This window comes from Perca flavescens, chromosome 18 (genome assembly GCF_004354835.1).
Source record: "Perca flavescens isolate YP-PL-M2 chromosome 18, PFLA_1.0, whole genome shotgun sequence".
Taxonomy (NCBI): Eukaryota; Metazoa; Chordata; class Actinopteri; order Perciformes; family Percidae; genus Perca; species Perca flavescens.
The window spans coordinates 10372752-10396346 of record NC_041348.1 but is presented as its reverse complement, the minus strand read 5'-3'; the positions used below and the strand labels follow the sequence as shown (position 1 = coordinate 10396346).

The following is a 23595-nucleotide window of genomic DNA, read 5'->3' as shown; positions in this document are numbered from 1 at the left end:
ATTGTCAGAATCAAACCTCCAAAGTTGGGTTGCGGGTCAAACATTTTTAATACCTGGACTCATTATCTGATTCGGCCTTCTTTTCTTTTCTTTTCTCTTTTTTTTTTTTACGAACTGGGGGAAATTGGATTGGAAATTTGATTGGAAATTGGATTGGAAATTCGACAGATCTGACTAAATACACTTCGCATATAGTGATGACTGGACAGAGGCTGTAAGTTCATCCATATCTGTCAATCCTGCTGTGCGTAAAACGCGCGCGCAGGGGTGGAGACTTCTCTTTGGAGAGGCAGGACATGAGAGCACACAACAGGACGCCTCTCCGCATCCACAGGTTGCCGCGCGGCTCTCTCCTCCTCTCTGAGCATCTTAGCAACCCAGACCTTAAGACCGCGGCCGCTGGAGATGAAGTAATGGGTCGTGATATGTGGACGCGTTTTGGATTAACGGTTTAGACTTGGACTGCACATAGAAGCCTCGTGAGCAACAAAAAAAAAATGCCAAATCCACAGCCTTGGGAGAACTCGATCATAACCTGCCTGAACAACAATTTGCTTATATTGCGCAGGACTTTTCTGTCGTAAAAAAAAAAAAAAATCTTGTCAACGTTTCTTTTGCCCGAGGACTGTGCGTATTTTTTATTTTTTTTTATTTTTTTGGTGTTCGAGGCTAACCATGCCACAGGTCCCTCGCTGCAGCTTCACAACGGGGACAATAACAGCAACATAATGGCATGTAGGAGCGGCTGCTGCTGCGGCTCCGGTCCCATAAACGAGGATAACGCGAGGTTTCTGTTGCTGGCGTTGTTCATCGTCATTTACCTCCTGTGCGGGGCCGCAGTCTTCTCGGCGCTGGAGCAGCCCAAGGAGCGCGAGGCCAACGAGCGCTGGGCGCAGAGGTTCGAGCAGTTCAGCCACAAGTACAACCTGAGTAAGAAAGACCTGAATAACTTCCTCAGGAACTACGAGGAGGCGAACGTGGCGGGCATCCGCGTGGACACAATCAGACCTCGGTGGGACTTCACCGGCGCTTTTTACTTCGTGGGAACTGTGGTGTCAACCATTGGTGAGATGGAGACAAACAGGCATTTTAAAAACCGCGTCAAGCACTATCATCTTTTCCTTCTTCTTTTCTGTAAACGTACAGTACATTTTAAAATCCACAAATTATTATCTTTTTGAGACCGTCGTCAGTTATGAACTTATGTGTGTGTGTGTGTGTGTGTGTGTGTGTGTGTGTATGCTTGTGTTCACTTGCGTGTTATTACAACTTAATGTGACTCACTATAACAAGTGTCTTTGTCTTGCATAGTTCTCCATCTTTTGCAACCACTCAAAGTCTCCGATATCAAGGTTATTACTTACTCACTTTCCATGAGCCAAAAATGAAAAAAAAAAAAAATGAATTGAAATAACTTACCCTATGACTGTATTTTGTGCTGGAAGGATGTCAGAAGCCAGGTTGTGCTTAATCAAACTTGAGTGTGGTTGATGTTTGACTTGTCATAGCAGAATTATTGATAGTGGCTCTGGTAGTTAGATTGGTGAGCCATGTAGTGAGCCAGCATACACATTACTACATCTTATCTTTTCATGTAGGCCTACTGTACGTTTATTTTTAAGTGTAGGGCTGACCTCTTCTAAAGAAATCCTTAGTCGACTAACAGTCATCTGATTTTTCCGACTAATCGATTGGTTGATTCGCTCGACAGATCTGTGCGCTTTGAGTGGTCGTTAAGCCTAAAAGCAAAAAGTGAATGCGATCCATTTACCATCTGTAAAACAGAGTTTTTCCACAAAGAATCATCCAACAGCACCTTTTAAATCTTGTGTTTACCAGAAATGTGCTCATAAGTTTCTTGGATATTCAGATTCAGAAAAGGTTATTGTCTGTCATGGCAGAAAATCGTCTCAGACGTGGCTCAGCATACAGTACGGTGCAAAAACAAACTCGGACAGTAAACATACAATAACTGACACAGGATTAGAAATGACCATATACGTGTGCAAAGTGGCAAATGCATTCATTCAGCATGCAAAAGCATACAAAAAGACCAAAATGACAGATTAGTTGACTTGTTGTCTTAGCACTTGATTTATTAGGTTCAACCACCATGGCGTTCCACCTCCCGGCCATCACCTTTAGCTAGCATTCCATTGACTCCCATTCATTTAAGCATCACTTTGACAGCGAATAACTTTACATCTGAAGCGTTTAAAGACTCTATTTGTCCATTGTTTATTTCTAAAGAAACATGACAATGTATAAAAGGCTCCATTACCTTGTATCTCACGTTACGGCCCTGTAGCAGCTGTTTTTTGTAAAAATAGGCTAACGATTGTGTCATAACCACGCAACTTTCTGTCGCAGAGTAGAGAAATTACCGTATAGTCAGGAGAAGCTCGCAGGCAATCGGGGGGACGTGGAGGCATACAGTCAAGGGAGAAGCCCGAAGAGAGTCCATGAAAAGCATTGGAACAAAAATATTTCAGCAACGTTTTTGATGGATTGGAAATACTTTAGTATTTCTGCAAGATTGGGAATGATTGAGATTTCTCTTGGCACAGCTACCAGAAGACTTTGAGACAGGTTGTTCACGTCACATCTAAGTCGTCAAGCAGTAACGCTCAGCCATCACCGGAAAAGTGCTTCTAATTGACTTCACTGTCTGCGGAAATTACGCTGGATTTCCGCCGCCCATGACGATTGTGATTGGTTTTAAAGAAATGCCAATAAACCAGAGTACGAATGCTGTGTGGACTAGCCAGACCCTTCTCCACGGCGCTGTGGAGGAAGGTCTGGCAATGCGAGACTAAACCAGACTAGACTGAAACAAAAATCAATTTCATGGTTGCATCAGAGCAAGATTTCTCCTTGGCAACCATTTTTCCATTTCAGCACCGGCTGTGTCCAGGGCCGCCTGAGAGCACCGGAGCCATCGGTGTCAGTGTGTCAGACTAAGTAGAGAAACAGAGACATCCATGGAACCAGTAGCACTGTTACACACAGTGTCAATACCTCTAATTTGTACCTGCACACTTTTTTCTTACTGTTTTTCTCTCCCCAGTACCTGATGGGTAGTTCTTTTTTAACATCTGTGATTGGTGTGAGCTGATTCATATGGTTGACAGTTTAACAGACCCTTTGATTACATGGGCTTTGGTCATCAGCATTTAAATGGGAGTATTGTTGATGAAGGACTGTATCAAGTTCTTTAATGTAGGGCTGCAACTAACGATTATTTTCATGGTCGATTAACCTTTTTTTTTTCAAAGATATATTTATTGAAGCCTTTTTTATATGTATAATTTTACAAACATGGCGAACAAAGGAACAGACAGAATCAGAACCCCTCATCAACCCCCACCCTCAACCCTGGTACAGTAAAAAAAAAAAAAAAAAAAAAAATATATATATATATATATATATATATATATATATATATATATATATAAAAACATTGCATGAGTTCACCTTTGGTTACATCTGAAAATCAAAATAAAATAAAATCAAGTGCTGGATGAGGTCCCAAATAATCATAGAAGTATGGTAGACAAAATATTAAATATTAAAGGGGAGCAAGTTACATACAGATGTACTAGTTAAACTTATGTAATGATGGAAGTAATGCCAAGAAAGAGCACCATATCTTTTCGCACTTCTCTGGGATTTTTTCAGGTGTGCTGTAGGATGTTAGTTCACTTAACCGTCGATTAACCTTTTAATCTCTCAACTGTTTTCTCGATTAATCGATTAGTTGTTTGGTCTACAAAATGTCCGAAAATTGTGAAAAATGTCAATGAGAACTCAAAAGTCTTGTTTTGTCCACAACTCAAATACTTTGTACATTGACTTCATTGTCACAGAGGAGTGAAGAAACCAGAAAAATATTCACATCCAAGAAGCAGGAATCAGAGAAACTTTTTTTCATAAAGAATTACTCAAACCAATTAATCAATTATCCAAGTCGTTGGCGATTCATTTAATTGTCGACAACTTATCGATTAATCAAATAATCCTTGCAGCTCTACTTTAACGGACACATTGTGATTGATGGCGGCCTAAAAGGAGAGGTGATCACAATATTGTTCCCGTGATTCTCTCGTGATTACTAAAGCCACTGACAATTTCCTAGACAATTTACTAGCAACTTTTCTGCACATTTCCGAGACCTCTGACAGGGCAGTGAAGACAACATCCTGATTTTTTTTTTATCACAAACTTTACCACGTCTCATCAAGTAGCATTCAAGCAGCCTCCTAAGAGAAGAGTCAGCGACATGAAAAAAAGGCACGCAGACAGCTTGCCAATGCTTTAAAGGAACACGCCGACTTATTGGGAATTTAGCTTATTCACCGTAACCCCCAGAGTTAGACAAGTCGATACATACCCTTCTCATCTCCGTGCGTGCTGTAACGCTGCCTGACGGCTCCAGCATTAGCTTAGCCTAGCACAGATCCTGCAGGTAACTGGTTCCAACTAGCCTACTGCTCCGAATTGTGACAAAAGTGTCAAAATAACGCCAACATGTTCCTATTTACATGTTGTGATTTGTAGAGTCACAGCGTGTACAAAAAACAACGTAACATGAGACACAGCCGTCTTCTAACAGTAAACAAACCGGGAACTATATTCTCAGAAAGGCTTGCTGCGGGCATATCACTCCGCCCAAGTACTATATTCTTCCGCCTGAGAATATAGTTCCCGGTTTGTTTACTGTTAGAAGATGGCTGTGTCTCATGTTACGTTGTTTTTTGTACACGCTGTGACTCTATAAATCACATGTAAATAGGAACATGTTGGCATTATTTTGTCACTTTTGTCACAATTCGGAGCAGTATGCTAGTTGGAACCAGTTACCTGCAGGATCTGTGCTAGGCTAAGCTAATACTACAAGGTCCTTCTGCAGAGATGGTGTATGCTGTATGCTTGTTATAGCGTGAATCCAGTCAGCAATCAGACACGTTCTATTGTTGAATTTACGCCAACTCTCATCAGTTTTGAGCGATCACTCTTTATGCTCTTCGTCTTCCTTTTTATCTAACACTTTAATCTCTCCATTTTTGGAGTACATATATACAGCAGTTTAAGGGAAAGCCCCTCACAGGCAGAGGACTGTGTGCATCAGAGCTTGGATGAACCCATTGAACTGGACAAGGGAGCATTACAGCTTTTATGTATGCATGGTCAGAACATATGCACATAAGTCCTCGTGTTTAGAGTTCCGCTGACGTAGATACTTGAGAGAATAGCAAAAGAAAGTTGTATTTTTAGGTGGTGATAATATATATTATAATGTATGATATGCATACGTTGCATATATTGGTTTACTTTTAAAATTTAAAGCAATAGTTTGATGAATTGGGAAATGTTGTGAAGTTGGAGGAGGTATTTTGGGTGACCCTGGTTTTAGAACCAGGGTCACTACGCAAATTATGTAGCCTGACGTTGTCATACTCAGATTCAGATTCTAGTCAGAATCTGAGGGGCCGTTTACACGAATGGAAGACGCAGATATTTTCCTGCGGTTTGGCCTCTCATTTACACGAAAACCCTGTTTTTATCACTGAAAACGATTATTTTTAAAAACTCCGGCCAAAGTGGAGATTTTGGAAAACTTCGTTTGCACGTTTGCATGTAAACTGAGACAAACAGAGGTTTAGGCAGCCGAGAGAGAGATAGAGGATGTGATTGGTTGCTGTTGTTGCTATTTTCAGGATTCTGATTGGCTAACGTGGGCTTGAGCTTCTCGTTACACTGCCACCTACAGGTCTGGCATGCTCTTGACTGCATTGACTGCATATATACATGGGTACATATAAACGAACACTTTTCTGAAAACCGAGAGGTTGAAATGTCCGTTTATGAAAATAGAATGTGTAAACGTAGCATGAGTCTGATACTGCTCCATTGGGCTGTGATTATGGGGTGTGTTTCAACCGAACCAGGAAAGAAAATGCCTCTGCACTCAATTGGATAGACCTACAACCAATCAGAGCAACCAAGTTGTAAACAAATTCAACCCAAGCACTCTTTGGTGACGTGGTTGATTACGTTACTGTTGATCATCTGTCCATCATCGTATAAAGCCCGCCCTGACAATTTGATTGGACCGAACAGCTCTGGTTCGAGCATAGTTGCTCCACAACGGATCAAGTCCAGACCGAACTTCCCGACCTCAAATGTTGTGGGCGGGGCTAAGTTCGGCTGGCATCCAGGCTACAAATTATGCAACACTGAGGATATCTTTTGAAAGAAAAAATGAAATGGGAAAATTACAGAACAGGTCAGCTCTTCCCACTCCAGCTTCAAGACTCTTGAAATGGAGAAATTGCCGTAGAATCAAAAATAAATATTTTTCCTCTTACCTGCAGGGCTTTTTTTTATCAATCTAGATTGTTTTGCTGTGAGTTGCCCAGTGTTGGAGATATCTGCCATAGAGATGTCTGCCTTCTCTCCAATATAATGGAACTAGCTGGCACTCAGCTTGTGGTGCTCAAAGAGTAAAAAAAAAAAAAATACATTTGAAAAACTCAACAGCAATGTCTCTTTCTAGAAATCATGACCTTTACTTAAAATAATCCACAGACTTGGTTGTGAGCAGTTTCATGTAAGAATTATTTTCTTTCAACCGAACTACACCCGTCGACCATATCACCACACAGAAGGAAGCGTATTCATGGATGAGACACATGTGCTTGTGACAACGTGAGATGTAAACATTAATAGTTCCTATATGAATGGCCAGCACTTCAAAAACTCACCAATTAACACCTCATATCCAGTATGTTTAATCCGCACAGAAAACCAGAGTGTAAACGCCAAGTGGTGGCTTTGCAGAGGGTTATGTGCTAGACTATTTTCTGTGGTGGCGAGGTGAATTTTTTTTTAACCTTCGAACAGAGCCAACTTAGCTGTTTCCCCATTTCCAGTCTTTGTGCTAAGCTAAGCTAAGCAGCTGCTTTCTCTACCTTCATATTTAACAGACAAATGAGAGTGGTATCTAACTCTCAGTATGAAAGCTAATAAGCGTACTTCCCAACTATTGCTTTCAATGTTTTTCTTGACTGATGTTGAATAATCTGCTTTATGTTTACCTGGCAGTCCTTTCATAAACTATTATTTATATTATATTATATATATATATATATATATATATATATATATATATATATATATATATATATATATATATACAGTGGAGGAAATAAGTATTTGACCCCTTGCTGATTTTGCAGGTTTGCCCACTTACAAAGAATGCAAAAATCTACAATTTTAATCATATGTACATTCTAACAGTGAAAGACAGAATCCCAAAGAAAATTCCAGAAAATCACATCATATGAATTTATTAAAATTGATAACCATCTGATGAGGAAAAACAAGTATTTGACCCCCTGGACAAACAGCAAGTATTCTGGCTCCTACAAGCCAGTTAGTCTTTCTTTAAGACACAGCCCCAATCCGAACCAATTATCTACATCAAATACACCTGCCTCACCTCGTTACCTGTATAAAAGACACCTGTCAACACCCAAACAACCAGCATCCAACATCACCATCATGGGCAAGACCAAAGAGCTTTCTACGGACATCAGGGACAAGATTGTTGATCTGCACAAGGCTGGGATGGGCTACAAGAGAATCGGAAAGCAACTTGGAGAGAAAAGATCAACTGTCGGTGCAGTTATCAGGAAATGGAAGAAGCACCACACCACCGCCAACCTCCCTTGGTCTGGGCCTCCACACAAGATCTTGCCTTGTGGGGTGTCCCTGATCATGCGAACGGTGAGGAATCATCCCAAAACCACAAGGGGGGAACTGATGAATCAACTGAAGGCAGCTGGGACCACAGTTACAAAAGAAACGGTTGGTAACACACTACGCCGTCATGGATTGAAATCCTGCAGCGCACGCAAGGTCCCCCTGCTCAAGAAGAAACATGTACAGGCCCGCATGAAGTTCGCCATTCACCACCTGGACGACTGAGAAGAGGCCTGGAAGAAGGTGATGTGGTCAGATGAGACCAAAATAGAACTTTTTGGCCTCAACTCAACTCGTCGTGTTTGGAGGGCAAAGAACACCGAGTACAACCCAAAGAACACCATCCCCACCGTCTAGCATGGCGGTGGCAACATCATGCTTTGGGGGTGCTTTTCAGCCAAGGGGACGGGACAACTCCATCGTATTGAGGGGAGGATGGACGGGGCCATGTATCGTGGAATTCTGGACCGACATCTCCTTCCCTCAGTGAGAGAGCTGAAGATGGGTCGAGGATGGGTGTTTCAGCACGACAACGACCCTAAGCACACCGCCAAAGCAACAAAAAGAGTGGCTGAAGAAGAAGCACATCAAGGTTCTGGAGTGGCCTAGCCAGTCTCCAGACCTGAATCCGATTGAAAATCTTTGGGGGGAGCTTAAAATTCGAGTTGCCAGGCGACAACCTCGGAACCTGAATGATTTGGAGGCTGTCTGCAGGGAGGTGGGCCAACATCCCTGCCGAAATGTGCACAAACCTTGTCACCAACTATAAAAACCGTTTGACATCTGTGCTGGCCAATAATGGCTTTTCTACAAAATATTAACATGCTGTTTGTCCAGGGGGTCAAATACTTGTTTTTCCTCATCAGATGGTTATCAATTTTAATAAATTCATATGATGTGATTTTCTGGAATTTTCTTTGGGATTCTGTCTTTCACTGTTAGAATGTACATATGATTAAAATTGTAGATTTTTGCATTCTTTGTAAGTGGGCAAACCTGCAAAATCAGCAAGGGGTCAAATACTTATTTCCTCCACTGTATTTATATTCAGCGTGACCACCACCCCCCACCCCTTTATCGTCGTGTTCTCCAGCTCAATTAGCGCCTTGGGAACAAATCCGAATGTGGAGACAATCAAATCCTCCGAGTATGTTTTTCGTGACATGAGATATAGAAATGTTTCTAGCTTTGTTTCGCTAGTGAAAAGGGCTCTTAGGTTGTAAGAAATTACAGCAGCTACAAAAGACGTAGTGCATAAGTAAGTGCATGTAACTGTGTAATTGCCGCGCCAATTACAGTATGTTTTCAAATTTCCAATGTCAAACCGACAAGACACGTAGACAGACGGTGCTTCATCGAGCTTTCAGTGTTAAATGAGGGATAAGAACTCGCCGAGAATGGTGCTGTCGATGGAAAGACCTTTGACTCCCATTTTATTCTTCTGTCAGTTCACAAAAGACAGAGGAGAAGTCACACACAACCCACGTCTCAGTTTATAAATACAGTTTAATGGGTTCTTACCTTTGCAAACAGAAGAAAATGATTAAATTGAGATGTGAATAGTGGCCCCAGTGGCTCTTTTACTTGCCAAGTGACTGGAGGGAATACAGTCAAAATGTTAGGCGTTGGGACTGATTGCCGTGATGTGCTTGGACTGAAAACCCCCTCAGCTCCTGAAGTGAGTGATAAAAAGAGAGAGAGAGAGAGAGAGCGAGCGCGTCACCAATGGCAACCCAGTAGATCGAGGCAGTTGTGTGAGTTTAATTTCCCCCCCAAGAAGAGGAGAACAGTAATAGCTATCTTTGTTAATGACAGAGACAATGTGAGTTTGGTTTAAAAGGTAAATAAAAGCAGCTGGAGGCTGATGGACACACTCGTCTCCTCATTTCTAAGTGTGTGTGTGTGTGTCTGTGAAATAAAATGGGGAAATTGAGTAAGCCTTTTCAAGGGATGGTAATGCTTTTACGTAATTACTTCTATCCTTTTATTCAGACACACACCTGCGAAGGACAAGTCGTTCAACTACTCTCAGTGTTGATTCTTTTTGATCCTGTACTACCACTGTATTACTGTGTCAATGTCTACTTACTGCATATGTGTTTACACTGTGTTTGTGTTTATCCCAGGGTTTGGGATGACCACTCCTGCCACAATTGGAGGAAAAGTCTTCCTGATGTTCTACGGCCTGCTCGGCTGCGCGGCCACCATCCTCTTCTTCAACCTCTTTCTGGAGCGCGTCATCACCGTCATTGCCGTCGTCCTCAAGTCCTGTCACCAGCGACGCCACAACAAAGCTGCGCTCGCATCGAATGGCCGGCAGGTCTCGGAGGGGAACAGAGCAGGCGAAGTTGGAGGAAGTGGTGGGGGGAAAGGGGAAGATCTGGCCGGCTGGAAGCCTTCGGTCTACTGTGTCATGTTCATTCTGGGAGCGGCGGCCATCTTGGTGTCCTGCTGCGCCTCGCTCATGTACTCGGCGGCCGAGGGCTGGGGCTACCTGGACTCGCTCTACTTCTGCTTCGTGGCCTTCAGCACCATCGGCTTTGGCGACATGGTGAGCAGCCAGCGGGCCGTCTACGAGGGCCACGCCACGGTCGCGTATCGCCTGGGCAACTTCTTCTTCATCCTCACCGGCGTCTGCTGCATCTACTCCCTCTTCAACATCATCTCCATCGTTATCAAGCAGGTCCTCAACTGGCTGCTGAGGAGGCTGGAGGCCCCCTGCCGCTGCTGTTTCCCCAGGAGGGGTCATCACCCGCACCGGCACCCCCGGCGGAACGTGGTGGCCCCGGGCCACCTGCGCGCCCGCAGGGACCCCTCCATCGAGACAGACGCCATCAACGAGAGCGAGACTGACAATGGGCGCAGGATGTCTGGGGAGATGATCTCCATGAGGGACTTCCTGGCCGCCAACAAGGTGAGATCTTCAGGGCGGGGGGCATGTTGTGTTGCCGACAGCTTGTGTGTCTAATGTAGTCACGTGTGATATTAGGCACACGATATTCAGTTATCTCCCAGAATAATTTGGTCAGACTGCTCACACGAGTAGCAGAAAGGACATTGAGTCAGTCATTTTGTTTCCCCGTAGCTCACTGTGGCCATTAACTCCGTATTCACCCTGCTCTTCGTCATATCACTCATTATAAGCTGTATTGAATTTGGAATGCTCTATTGCAGCTTTCCTGCACAGTTGTCAATGCAGAAACTCCATATTGTCGCTGTCGGGCAGACCACCCAAAATCCCGCAAAACTCGGGTTGTCTTGCGAGACAATCGCCACCCAAATAGGTCTGATATAACCACATTGACCTCTGCTGGTAACAATATTGCATAACACAAACATGTAAACATCTGCATAACTGATGAACTCATACAAGTGGAGGTATTTCGGTACCTGGGCACAGAAGTAGACACTTCCCTGTCATTTTCACAACACACAGACATAATATACAAAAAATCACAACAGCGTCTACACCTGCTCAGGAAACTCAGAACCTTTGATATCAGTAAGGACGTACTAACTTTGGTTTACCGCTCCCTCATCGAATCAGTTCTCACTTTCAATATCTCTTCCTGGTACAACCAACTCACCATCAAACCCAAAACAAGACTTTGACGCATAGTGAATCACGCTGCCAAAATAACTGGCTCATCCCATGCTCCCCTATCTGAGCTGTACAATCGCTCAGTGATCAGGAAAGCCAAACTGATCACAGAGGACCCGTCTCACCCCCTCCATCACTCCTTCCAGCTATTACCATCAGGCAGGCGTTTTAGGGTACCATTGGCCCGGAAAAACATCTACAAGAAATCCTTCATCCCATCTGCAATAGCCATATTGAATAGCACAAAATGAACACTACAGTCAGCTGATACCTCAATTCACCCCATGTCTTGTTTTTATATGTATGTATGAATGTCTCTTTGTAACTGGAGACTTGTCAAAGACAATTTTCTGGAACCCTGTGTTACAGGCAATAAAGTATTATCTTATCTTATCTTATCTTATAATAACAGGGACACATTAACTCAGTTCATTACACAGCTCCCCCTCAACAAAGTCCCTCGTCCCGAGGGACTACACAAAGTCTCTGAGATGGCCCGGCCGACGTCTCTGTCTCCGCGGCCGTGGACGAGTGGGGGACGCAGGCGCCTCTGCCTGGTGGGCGGGGTTACACCCCTGTGCAGTGAAAGGTGCGTGTGGTGGGAAGGGGGAAGGAGGGCTGTGAACAGGGGGGTCATTCACTGTCTCTGGGGAAGTATATGCAGGGGGAACGGGGCTTTGACAGGTCTCGTGGGTGTGTCTGCGTGTAGTGATTGTGCCGTCGCCCCTCCACACAGGCGTTTGGGAAGGGAGGGAGTCTCCTCTGCACGGGGCCAATCTGTCTCTGTGGAGTGCGACTTTCTTTCTTTTTCCCGGCAGCTAGACTCGGTACACTACTTCACCCATCCGTTCCACGACCTGACAGGGCCCCACCCAATGACAGTCCAACTTGGGGCATCGTCCCTTCTTCCTACGTGGGCTGTACACCCAAACCAGTTCTCCGGCTTAGAAGTGTCTCCCCTTTGACCTTATGTCGTAGTTCCTTTTTTGTCTCATGCCCGCTTTCTCCAGCTGGTCTCGGGCAAAGATGTGGGCGGACTCCATCCGATCCTGGAGTCTCCTGGCGTACTCTCTCCCTGGGGGAACAGCAGGGGTGTCAGGGGGTTTGCCAAAGGCCACCTCCACTGGTGTCCTTAGCTCCCTCCCCAACATGAGGAGGGCAGGCGTGCATGAGGTGGACTCCTGAACAGCAGACCTGTAGGCCATGAGGACAAGGGGCAAGTGCGTGTCCCAGTCACGTTGATGCTCTGCGGTAAGGATTGCCAGCTGCTTAGCGAGGGTCCTGTTGAACCTCTCAACGAGGCCGTCGCTCTGGGGGTGCAGCGCTGTGGTCCGGGTCTTATGCATGCCCATACGCTCACACATGGTGGCAAAGACCTGTGATTCAAAATTTCTCCCTTGGTCACTGTGGATGGTTTCTGCCACCCCAAACCTGCTGAACATGCCCTCTACCACAGCGTCAACCACTGTCTCTGCTTCCTGATTTAGTATTGCATACGCTTCGGGCCATTTTGTAAAATAGTCCATGGCGACCAAAACGTACCGGTTGCCTGTGTCCGTGCGGGGAAATGGACCCATGACATCCACAGCTACTCTTTCCATGGGAGCCCCCACTGCCCGTTGCTGTAGTTGTGCGCGGGACTGGTCCGGGGGGCCCTTATAGGCCGCGCAGAGGTCGCAGCGGCGGCAAAAGTCCTCCACGTCCCGTCTGGCCCGCCCCCAGTAAAATCCCTGACGAAGCCGGCGGAGTGTTTTAGCTACTCCAAAGTGCCCCGCCCCTGTGGTCCCGTGGGATGCTTTCAGCACAGCGTCTCTCAGTGAACTGGGGACTATCACCTGCCACCTTTCCTTTCCCGTGGCAGGCTCCTTCCAGGCTCTCTGCAGTACCCCGTCCCTCACTCTCAGCGCAAACACTGACCACAGTCCTTTTGTTGCAGTGGAGCTCCCTGTGACCTCTTCCCAGGGTGGTCTCTGTCCAACTTCCACCCACTGTCGCACTGGTTGTATGTCTCTGTCCTGCTCCTGTTGTATCTTCCACTCAGCCACGTCAACCAACCGCGTTCCCCGGCAGACTGGTCCAGCCCCTTTGTGCATGGGGCATGTCTTCTCCTCAATACGGAGCTCTCTCTCACGCGCTTCTCTCCGCTCACAGTATCGGCACCCGCCCAGGGCGCAGGGGTGGCGGGACAGGGCATCTGCGTTGGCGTGGCTGGCTCCGGCCCTGTGTTCCACTGTGAAAACATAGGACTGCAGCATTCCAATCCAGCATGCAACTTGACCCTCTGGTTTTCTGAAGGACATCAGCCACTGAAGCGCTGAGTGATCCGTCCTGACAGTGAAGGGGCGGCCACCCAGATAGTACTTGAAGTGTTTTATCGCCGCCACCATGGCGGAGCTCTCGGCACGTGACGCAGTAGCGGCGCTCAGCCTTGTTGAATGTTTTGCTGAAATACGCCACTACTCTCTCTCCTTCTGGCCCTGCCTGAGCTAGCACTGCGCCCATGCTCATGTCGCTGGCATCTGTGTCCAGAATAAATGGCAACATGGGGTCAGGGGGGGTGAGGATGGGGGCCTCTGTCAGTGCCTTCTGGAGGGAGTTGAAGGCTTGCTGGCACTGTGGCGTCCAGGTGAAGCCACTGCCCTTCTGCAGCAGGTGGTACAGGTGGTACCCTGTAATTTCAGGCCCGCCGCAGACACTCTCTGCAGCACTAGCCTCAGCGACTCCAAGGCTGTTTTGAAGGAGCTCCCGTGAGCCAGGATGTCGTCCGAATACACCAGACATCTCTGACGGGGAATGCCAGCCAGCACCCGGTCCATGAGTCTTTCAAAGGTGGCTGGGGCATTGCACAGGCCAAAACTGAGGACCCGGAACTGCCACAACCCTCTATCCATACAGAAGGCGGTCTTTGGTCTTGCTTCAGGGCTGAGTGGCACCTGCCAGTATCCGCTTCGCAGGTCGTGTGAAGAGAACCAGGAGGAGCCAGACACCAAGTCCAGTGACTCATCGACCCTGGGTAATGGATATGCGTCCTTTTCGGTCACACTGTTCCCCTCCACTGTAGTAGCATGGGCTTGGGGAGGTGAGCTGGAGTGTGCAGAGATGGGCTGGTCGTTGCCGGGGGCATGGGGCACCAGAGGCAGGGCACTGCGGATTGGGGAGTTGTTGCTCTCGTCTGGGGTTTTTGTGTCATGGCAGTGTGTCTCCACGGCTGTCCCGACCAGGGGGTGTGGCTTTTAGGACCACGTAGGTGGTGTCATTCTGACAGTGGGGCCCCCGGGGAAGGTCAATGTGTTCTCCCCTACATCCAGCAGGCAGGGCGCAGACCTCAAAAAGTCCAGCCCCAGTATACAAGGGTCATGCACCTGCGCCACCCACACTGTAAAATTTGCTGCTCGACATCCCACATTCAACGTCACCCTCCCCCTACCAAGCATAGGGGCCAGCTCACCAGTCACTGTCCTCAGCTGCACTGTAGTCTGCTCCAACTGCGTCCCCTCTGGAACCAAATCTGGCCGCATCAGTGTCGCTGTGGAGCCCGTGTCCACAAGGGCATTACATGAGGCCCCACATATGGTGACAGGAATGTGGCAGAAATTCCCAGCATGAGTCCAACCCACCACCATCGTGGATTCCGTGTTCTCGTCTGCTTCAGGGGGGATTGGAGCCCCTCTCCCCCGTCTGTGCTGTTTGGCTCCTCTTCCTCCTGATGATGCGTCATGGGACATAATGCCAGGGGTCCGTACCGTCCCATCTATACGGTCCCCGGTCCGTTTCCCTGGTTGTCGGAATGCTTGGGGCACTGTCTGAGGAGATGGCCAGGCTGTCCGCATCCCCAGCAGACCAGCAGGCGTTGGCGAGGGCGTGTGGCACTTTGTGGTGAATGCATGGACACAGCTCGGATCGGTTCAGTCATTTCAGCCGCCCATGCAGGCTTTGCTTGGGCTGTGTCAGTGCATGCAGCGGCTCTCACTGTAGGACCACTCTCTCAAGGGCCGTTTTCCATGTTCCCACCCTCCACAATCTCCCTTTCCAGAGCCAGTTCCAAAGCCTCCTGTATAGAACAGGGATGGGCGAGCTGGGTCTGAATCCGCAGCCCCCTGGGGGTTATGGCTTGAATGAACTGATCCCTGGCAAGCTCCGTCTGTACTGCAGGGGGCATGTGGGCATAAGCCCTCCGGGCTAGAGTTTCAATGTCGTTAGCTAAGACACGGAGGGGCTCCCCAGGCTGCCTGCGTCTGTTGGACAGTTCAGAGCGCAGGAGGCCGGGCTGTTCACAATGTCCAAAACGCCTCTCTAGGGCTCCAACAAGAGCCTTATAATCGTTTCTCTCCTCTGGGCTGAGCAGTAACAGACACGCTAGTGCATCATCTGTAAGGCATAGGGCTAACTGTAGTGCTTTATTGTTCTCTGACCAGCCCGAAGCTTGTGATAGCAGTTCAAATTGGGCATGAAATGCCTGCCAGTCTGCCTTACTGGAGTACTTCGGTGTTTTACATGGGGCTCGGTAAGCATTGGCACCGCCATTTTGCCATACATGCTGCGCGTTCTCCCCGCTGTAATGCTGTGGTGGAGCCGACGTGCGAGTGAGGAAGCCTTCCTCGCGTCCCCCGCTCTGTCGGGGGTCAGCAGAGCCCATTCCCGCGTCGTTGGCCATGCTCCTCGCCGCCAACTTCAAGCGGGCTTTGGTTTCCGCGGCGCGTCCAAACTCCGCCGCCAGACCCTCTGTGCGGGCATAACTGTAGCTCACCTCTTCTTCCTTAACTTTTGGCCGTGCTCCTTTCTCGTGCGGCATGTCCATTGACGGTACAAACAGCGGCTCCGCTCGGTAGGCCCGCTAGCCGGCTAGGCTAACACCGGAGAAGAAACCAGCCCGTCACTTCTGACACCAGTGTAACGAGCACCCCAGTGCTGCAGTGTTGAATAAGGAGGCGATGACTGGCTTGCAACTTCGGTGCATTTATTTAGGTAACAAAGCTTAACTCAGGTCACTGTTGGCCGTGACCACGCCGTCCATTCAGTCGCTAACAACAGACCGAACCCCCGCCCAGGCACTTCCTCAACCACCCAAAATCCCGCAAAATTCGGGTTGTCTCGCGAGACAATCGCCACCCAAATAGGTCTGATATAACCACATTGACCTCTGCTGGTAACATTATTGCATAACACAAACATGTAAACATCTGCATAACTGATGAACTCATAATAACAGGGAAACATTAACTCAGCTCATTACAATATTTAAACAAAGACAAGGCGATTGAGTCTGATTTCGTCTGAGATAAAAAAAAAAAAGCTCAATAAAATGTTTTCACGTTTTTTAATTTCCTGAAAAACAACGATTTTGGACATGCAAGTTTTTTTCACCCGAGAGAGACGTTATGAACCACAACATATCATATTACGGGGCGGCCTCTAACTCCCCCAGTAAGAGCGTGCGCCCCGTGTAGGCTGAGTCCTTTGCAGCGGCCGGGGTTTGAATCCGACCTGCGGCCCTTTTCTGCGTGTCCTCCTCTCTTTCTCTCCCCCTTTCCTGTCTATCCACTGTCACTATCGAATAAAGGGAAAAGCCCCAAAAAATAATCTTTAAAAAAACAAAACACATCATATTATGGCCTGTGGGTACTTCCTATTATTGAAACCAATGTTAAATCATTTTAGTTATTGTCTAAATATAATTAAAATGTGCAAGCTCAATAATAGTTTAACAAAGGTTATACCGTATAGTAAGGTTAATATTTTAATAAGGACTTCCTGTAGACAAATATCGGTAAGTAGAGGTTGGTTTTTGCTGCTGTTTTCTAGCGTATATTCCTATTATGTGGCCTGGCTCCGTTGCTGTCACCCCTTCAACAGCCCTTGAATCCACTCCGAGGTGTCAATTGTTCATACATTTCCATAACTGCTACCATATTTTTCAGACGAGACCAATTAGCAGTGTGACCTGTTGAATGTCAAAACTGTGCTTACTCACCGCAGGATAATTGTAAACTGGAGGGGGGGGAAGTGAATTTTCGCACCTTATGATTATTCTGCTTAAAAAGCCCAAAGGTTTTGACTGAGAAAATTGTGGTCTGAATGGTGTGATGCTGGAAGGATGTAAACAAACAGTGTAAAACCATTAGCCCAAAGAACAACCATTAAGATATGGAAACGTGTTACTGTAGACTTACTAAGACATCCTAGATGACCATCTAACGATAAGGCAAGGAATCTCTGTGGAGAGTGTGTGTGTGTGTGTGTGTGCATGTGTGTGTGTGTGTGTAGTTTTTCTACAGCATACGCATAATGCAGATTAAAAGATATGACATTTAGAATACTTACACAAAGCCAACACAATGTGGTTGTCCCCGTTTGAAATACAAAGAACAGCTCCAAAGTTTGATTCAGCTTCAGAAGTGGCTGACATCAGAGCCCTACATGAATAGCATGTGGAGTCAGAGAAAGTGGTTTTGTACATATTGTCCTTGCGGAGAGAGGAATAAGAGAACTAAGAAACTAGACATTTTATAGAGACCAAAAGGATACTAAAAGACAACAGCCTGTTCACTCTGCTGCCGTCTGGCAAGCGATACAAAAGTATCAGCTGCTGTACCACCAGAGTAAAGAGCAGCTGCCTTCCTCCAGGCTGTGAAACTCCTAAACTCCACCTCATCCTCCACACTCTTACTTTTCTTATACGTAGCATAAAGGCACTACAATTACATTTTGTTGCGCAACCCTGTGTTGTACAATGACAATAAATGAACCTCAAACCTTGTGAACCTTGAAGTTGGAATGTTGCTGCTGCACAATGGAACACACTGACCTGTTCATTTTCAGTCAGGGACTGCTGAACATCGATGATCTTTAGTGGCAACAGTAAATTTGAAATTAGTTATAATCCTTGAGGCTTAAATTGGTGTTACACTTTATCTGTATGCATGGGGTGCAAGAATTATTAGAAACAGATCCCCAATCTCTATCTTTTTAGATATTACAGTCTTGGTCAGTGGTCCAGACATTTATAATGAGCACAATGGTGTACCATCTTTATGCAATCAAGGGCACTTTCACACCTATAGTTTGGTGGACTGGGTGCGATTTGGGGGGTTTGTTGGTGTTTTAATCCCCCAACGTCTCCTTCCAGGCAGCGCTGCCACTAGGATTAGGCTATGGTTATGGTTAGGGTTAGGGTTAGGGTTAGAGTTAGGTGCCTTGAAGTCAACGGTCGCTGCGTTGCCTGGAAGGAGACGTTGGGGGCTTAAAACACCATTGAATTCTAGTGTTGGGGGGATGAAGTTTGGTTTGCTTTCACACTGCACTTTGTCAAACGGACCAAACACTGTAAACACACGTCACACGATTGAGACGGTCACCTCGACAGAATATCCGACACTCGCCGACACTTCCTGTCTCCGAAATAATGAAGCAACACCAAATTTATAACATCTTGGCTTTTCTGGTTCTGCTTTGGTGTTTCTAGTAATTTAGAAGAAGGCGAACAATGAGCAGCTGACAGACAGTGAGCGAAGGAGAAAGAGAGGTGATCAGCGTTGCCTAGTTTGACAGTTTGATCAGAGTTTCGTGGGGCCTGGTAAATTGCGCTGGACGGAGAATGCGTTCAGTAACTACGTTCGGTAAATACGTTCAAGCATGACGCTGCTCTATCAGTCATCATCTGAAACCCACCCCACGTGAGATAAACGGTTGTAATTTGGTCCGCCCAGGGCCTGGCCGGCTGGAACTCTGGAAAGCCGGGGCCCAGACGTAGTTGCCGGGGCAAATGAAATATGAGCTTGTCAAATTCGTCTGGTTCCCAGGCTAGATTAGATTAGATTGACTAGATGAAATATCAGGTGGATCAACAGAGTTATTAAAATTAATTCTGAAAGGAAACATGAAGGTCTGTAACATCATTGCAATTCATCCAATATTTGTTGAGACATTTCACTAAAAAGGAAATCTCAAAGTGGTGCCACAGTAAAAAGTAGAGGTGTGAATCTTCACTGATCTCCCGATTCGATTCCGATTATCAGGTCAGCGATTCGATTCGATATCGCGATGCATCACAATGCATCAAAGATCATTTTTCTATTAAAGCCATATAGGATATTTGACTTGACAAACTTGCATTGTCAGGTGCAATGCCCAAGCTGCAATACGTAACTTTACACTGGAATGATGAAGTGTTTGGGTTCATTTCTGTAAAGTAACTATGACAAAGGTTTACCTATTTTGGATTAGTCATATACCACCCTACTTTTAACCAGCAAATCTATTGTGATGTATTGGAATAACTGACCCCAGACAACTCTTTAACAAAAAGGTATTGTTTAACACAAATCACACCTTTCAAATATGCTAACTGCAATATTTCTTCAAATGATATTACACACAACTAGCTACCCCTTTACCCGTTTCTCTATCCGTTTCCACTTAAAACACTCCAGCTACACAAAATGATTCCTCCTTACAGCATTTCAATGTAAAACTTACTCAAACCCTATTAAACCACTGCGTTAACACACACCTACCCCCACACACACACACCCACACACGCCGAGAAATAAAAAAAAAAAGAAAAGTTGCGGGCCGAATGGTAGCTCATGTCGACGTGCAGCTGCCAGCAGGACGTTATCTTCAGTCAAGCAAACACACAGAAATCCAACTTACAGTTAGCTGTTAGTCCCAGAAATACAGCTCAAACACGAAAAAACAAAAACCAGTCACCAGCTACGGCAAAGTCTTCTTCAGCAGGGAAACACGCCGTTGTCCTCTCCGGTCCAAAATCAGCGTCCTCCGAATCAGCAACTCTCCGCTGTTAGCTCCGACTTTAGCTAGTCCGTTAGCTCCAACTTTATCTAGTCCGTTAGCTCCAACTTTATCTAGTCCGTTAGCTCCAACTTTAGCCAGGCACACTAGCACAACGTTTGTTCTAAACCAATGCTGTTAGACAGGAAAAGTGCCATAGTGTAGCTACACCTCTTCAGCTTCATTATTCCACTTAGATCAAGCTAGCTAACTATTCTAGTGTCTCTTGATGTTTCTCAGTGTTTTCTTTCCTCTTCTTGTTTTACGTGTGTGTCTGTTTGTTTGTTTGTTTGTGTGTCTGTGTGTGTGTGTAGCCGGTCTGGCCTGACACTCCCTCAATTTCAGTATGCGTAGTAATGGACGACAGACATCTTCTGCTTTGCCAGTTGAACGGGGGTTTTATTTTGCATACCTGTGTACAACACACAATTAAATCAGTACAGCAGCTCTGGGTTCCTACACGCACATAGCACACCTCTCCTCACCATAGCGTACCGCTACTGACAAACACGTGCAGTGTTCTTATTAAAATAATGTAACAAAATACATTTCAATGTGATCGTATAGTCAAAATGTCATTATAAAATCAAAACCATTTCCCCACATACCAACGGCAATTTTTTATATTTCATTAATAAATGTAGAATTTAAACATGAACAAACAAAAAACTATATGTATAAATATAACATTTTCATCACAAAAAAACAAGGGGAGTACCCACATACCTGTGTACAACACACAATTAAATCAGTACAGCAGCTCTGGGTTCCTACACGCACCTAGCACACCTTTAAATGAGAGGGAGAAAAGAACCAGCGCATAAGAATCCACACGTGTGCTCTTCATTAAGCTAGCCTGAGAGAAGTGAGCTAGCATCTCACACAAAAAGTGCCGTACACAATAAAACTGTATGTACACATTCAAACAAATATCACCATGACAATGAACAAAGCTAGTGACAGTTAAAGTATGGTAAGAACTTCTACTTAGCGGTTTTAACATGTTTTAAGTCACTTTGAACCAGAGCGCTCAGATTGTCTTACCTCTCCTCACCATAGCGTACCGCTACTGAGGAGAATACAGGAAGTGACATCACTAACAGGCAACTGGTCACACCGCCAGAATAAAATTAACAAAATAAAAGCTCCCCAAAATAAATACACACAAAACCAGATTTATATGAAAATAAATAACAAAATATCAACAAACATGGATTTTTGGTGAAATATAACAGTTAGAACACATCGGTTACATCCACCCCTCCTAGATTTCACCAAAATTCAACCATACCTTCAGGATAAGCAAATGGCAACATCGGGAGATGAACACTGAGTGTGAAAACCTGACCAGGGTTCACTGAAGAGTTCTAAACTCTGACATCAGCTGTATTAGCTGCCTAGTAACGGCTCAGAGGGAACCAAGGGTGATCAAGCCTTAGCCCCTTCCTAGATTAATATGATGCCTTTTACACCATACAAACATCTGATCACTTCAATGTACATTAAACACTCAATATACATTACATTAATCACAACATCCTTCAAATGCATATCCACAAGTACACATGTAAAGTAAACAAACATATCTGTCCCTCTAAAACAACGTTAGAAGTGACTGAGACTTTCTCTGAACAGAAACTGCTAAGTCCCTGATGCCAAGAGGCTTTTGAACCATAGACTCAATGAGTCGATCAACTCTTTACTGACCCTGCCTGCTCGAGTCCTGACTACCTGCTCTGTGTCTGCTGAGTGTGACTGAGTGGAAAGTAAGTCTGAGGCAGGTTCTGCAACTAAACTGTCCAGATCAAAGTCTCTGCCTGTGTGGCTTTGGTCACATTGAGAGCCCTGGATGTGATCCACAGACTGCCCTTCATAGTCCAACTCTGAAGCTTTCTGACTTGACTGGTCCAACAGCCCTTCACTCAATGTCTCCTGACTCTGTGTGTCCTCTGATCCATTCATTATCCATGCACTGGTTCTGCTTGCTGAATCCTCCTCCACTAACGAGTCCAATGAGTCATTTGCACAAAGTCTTTCCTCTGACCCATCAACACACAATTCCTCTTCAGGTGTCCCCACAGGTAGGAAACTGATGTCCAAGAGGAGATTACGGTGCACTACTTTCGTGCTGCCTGTTCCGTCCTCCAGCTTGTATGTATGTGTCTGCAAGTTTCGGTCTTTGACTGTGTACACTGTTGCATTCCATTTGTCAGCCATCTTCTTTCCTCTCTCTCCTTTGTTTGCCACAAGTACTCTATCTCCTATGTTCAGATGTGTGCCTTTCACCTTCCTGTTGTAGCCCTTTGCCTGTTTATCCTGTTCTCTGACAGCATGTGTTTGAGCAATTCTGACTGCTTCATGAAGATGGGACATTAGTGTTTTCACATAGCTTTTGTAATCAACAACCACTGGATCATGCAACACTTGCTTGAACATCACGTCCACAGGGAGTCTTGGAATGCGACCGAACATAAGCTGGAATGGTGCGTATCCTGTGGTTTCATGTACTGTCGCATTATAAGCAAATGTCAATGTCTGTATCTGTTGAGGCCACTTATGCTTCTCTTTAAGGGAAGGGATCGCAGCATGCTTCCAAGCGTTCGATTGAACCTCTCGGTTCCTCCATTTCCCATGGGGTGATATGCGGTAGTGTGGGATTTGGAGACACCGGAAAGCCTGAGCAGTTCTGCTATGAGTTCGCTTTCAAAATTGGCTCCCTGATCAGAGTGGACACGTTCAGGAAACCCATACACACAGAAAACACAGTCCCACAACTTCTTGGCCACCTGTTTTGCAGTTTGATTGGTGCATGGGAAAGCATGAGCCAACTTGGTAAAATGGTCTGTCACCACAAGAACATCCACTGAGTGCTGCTTACTGTCCTCTGCACTCCAAAAGTCAAGGCACACTAGCTCCATAGGAGCGGACGTTCTGATACTTTCAAGTGGGGCTCGAGCAGAGGGATCTGGTGTTTTAGCCAGGATGCACCTTTGACAGCACTTGACATACTCCTTCACGTCAAACTCCATCTTAGGCCAAAAGAACCGCTGCCGTGCTAGATGCAGGGTCCTTGCCTGCCCTTGATGTCCAGCAGCATCATGAATGCCTTGCAATGCTTTTTCTTTGAGGCTCTCAGGTAGAACATACTGGTGTCTCTTTTGTTTGCTGATGTGGTCCCTAGTAACCCGGTAGAGGACACCATTTTGAACTTTCAATCTCTCCCACTGTTTGATGAGCACCATCACTTTTGCGTCACATTTGGCTCTTTCACGCCTGGAGGGACGCCTTCCGCTGCGTATGACAAATGGCATGATAACCGAGATGGAGGGGTCTAGTTCCTGGCTGCGCTGGAGGTCCGCTAATGTGAACATAGGGAGGGTGTCTTGCCCTGGCGGTGACAGATCCTGAACAGACTGAATTAACTCCACAGCTCTTGTCTC

The 23595-nt window shown here is 45.9% G+C and overlaps 1 protein-coding gene across 1 annotated transcript in view; it reads left to right on the top strand.

Moving 5' to 3' along the window:
• The first annotated feature begins 713 nt into the window (after window positions 1-713).
• kcnk13b (potassium channel, subfamily K, member 13b) overlaps window positions 714-23595 on the top strand; it is a 29777-nt gene continuing 6895 nt past the window's right edge. Inside the window, exons 1-2 of the mRNA XM_028605380.1 lie at window positions 714-1065; window positions 9891-10678. Of these exons, the coding sequence (XP_028461181.1) occupies window positions 729-1065; window positions 9891-10678 (1125 nt within the window). The 5' untranslated portion in view covers window positions 714-728. The remainder of the gene's footprint in view (window positions 1066-9890; window positions 10679-23595) is intronic.